Raw genomic sequence first — 1,958 nt, 5'->3', positions numbered from 1 at the left:
TCAGAGGGACAGAGAGAGGACATGTTAGAGACGTCAGAGGGACAGAGAGAGGACATGTTAGAGACGTCAGAGGGACACAGAGGGACAGAGAGAGGACATGTTAGAGACGTCAGAGGGACAGAGAGAGGACATGTTAGAGACGTCAGAGGGACAGAGAGGGGACATGTTAGAGACAACAGAGGGACAGAGAGAGGACATGTTAGAGACATCAGAGGGACAGAGAGAGGACACGTTAGAGACGTTAGAGGGACAGTGTGGGGACACATCAGAGGGACAGCTGAAGACATGACGAGGGGGGGACACACCTGTTCTGGCGAGGACAGATGAGTCGCTGCTCATGTCTCGGCTCCAGCTCACCACCTGCAGCCTGTAAAGACTTCCTGCCTGTAGACCTGTGAAGACGCAGCTGTCCTCACCTGGACCCGCCTTCTGCCGGCCCACCAGCTCACCTGCAGCCTGGAGACAGAGCGGTGAGACGTTCTGCTTGTCTGGAACACCTGCGCTGCAGGAAGTTCCTCCCACCTGATGATGGTCCTTCCTGCTTCCTGTGGCGCTGTGATGGACCGGCGCCTCAGAGACGCTGTAGAGGGACAGGTCGTWGACGTCAACGTGTCCCTCTGAGGGACGCCAGGTGAAGCTGAGGGAGGTGCAGTTCACCGAGGACTGCGTCAGGTTTCTGACCGCAGCTGGACCTGAGGGACCGACCAGAACCAGAACCTTAAAGAGCGCCGCCACAATCAGCTGATGACCGTCCACAGAACTCACGTGTTTGTCCCTCTGCTGTGGYGGCGGACAGAGACGAGACGCCACCGCTCAGCGTCACCACCTTCACACGGTACCACCTCCCCGAGGTCAGACCCTCCAGACGTTCGCCTCGACTCGCCGCCACCACCGAGCGGTTCATCAGAGCGGCGCCGGCCTCGTCCAGCAGCTGCAGGCTGTAGGCGTCGAACACGCCCACAGGACGCTCCCAGCTGACCGCCAGGCTGTGGCTGGTGTGCTCGCTGTCCGCCTGCAGGGCCGTGACCGCCGCCGGGGCTGCAGGGGGGCGGGGACACGAGCCGTGAGGAGAAACACCAGAACCACTGCAGTGACCACCGAGTCAGAGGCTCACCTGCTCGACCTGCAGCTGTCTTCCTATTGGTCAGCTTCCCGCTCAGCGATTGGATGGTGACGGTGTAGGCGTGGCCTGGGATCAGATCCAGGAAGTCCAGGGAGGAAATGTGTTTGGGGACGGCACGAGAATCAACAGCAACGCCGTCCTGGAGAAAAAAATTATTTAATTTGTTGAGAATTTAAGCTTTAATTATTAAAACAATAAAAACAAAATAAAATATATTTTCTGTTAAAAGTCACGTGATCCTGAGTAACTTTAATATTTTACTGAAGAAGAAAGCAGCCAAACGTTAGCTTAAAGCTAAACAAACACTGTCAAGTCTGAAAAGATCAAACAGGTGAAATAAACAACAACAACTATTAAACAGCTAAAAGAAACAAAACACTGACTAAAAGCTAAAAGCAGCTAAAACGAGTGAACTTGCATTTCCTGCAAAAATGTGTGTGTGAATGCTTCTTGTTGAAAACTTAAGCTGCTGAAACTGAGCTGAAAATATTTAACAGTGAAATGTTGATGCGTGTTTAAATTTAAACTGTTGAAAGAAGTGAAAAAAAACTAACTTTGCAGAAAAACAGTAAAAAGGAGCCAAAAATATAGCTGACAAAGCAGAAAACAGCTAAAAGCAAAAATAGCTGAATATTGTAGAAAAAATCTGTAAAAAGCATAAATAAAACAAATACGCAAAAAAACACAAACAGGAGAAAAAAGCTAAAGAAAATCAGAAAGAAGCAGATCTAGAGTTAAAATAGCAAAAAAATAAAATTAGCATAAATAAGCTAAACGTAGCAGACACAAGTTGGAATTTTTTTAATTCGATTCAAAAAAAATTATTCATTTCATT

General features: G+C 48.9%; 1 protein-coding gene across 1 annotated transcript in view; it reads right to left on the bottom strand.

Annotated features, from left to right (window-relative positions):
* LOC106536714 (receptor-type tyrosine-protein phosphatase beta) overlaps positions 1-1,958 on the bottom strand; it is a gene marked incomplete at its 5' end in the record, with an annotated part of 28,415 nt that overhangs the window by 21,451 nt on the left and 5,006 nt on the right. The window contains 4 exon segments of the mRNA XM_014034031.1: positions 306-456; positions 523-692; positions 766-1,038; positions 1,115-1,262. Coding sequence (XP_013889485.1) covers positions 306-456; positions 523-692; positions 766-1,038; positions 1,115-1,262 — 742 coding nt within the window.

The sequence above is a fragment of the Austrofundulus limnaeus genome, unplaced genomic scaffold (genome assembly GCF_001266775.1).
Source record: "Austrofundulus limnaeus strain Quisiro unplaced genomic scaffold, Austrofundulus_limnaeus-1.0 Scaffold1944, whole genome shotgun sequence".
Taxonomy (NCBI): Eukaryota; Metazoa; Chordata; class Actinopteri; order Cyprinodontiformes; family Rivulidae; genus Austrofundulus; species Austrofundulus limnaeus.
The sequence above is the reverse complement of the archived record's forward strand: the minus strand, read 5'-3'. Positions and strand labels throughout refer to the sequence as shown.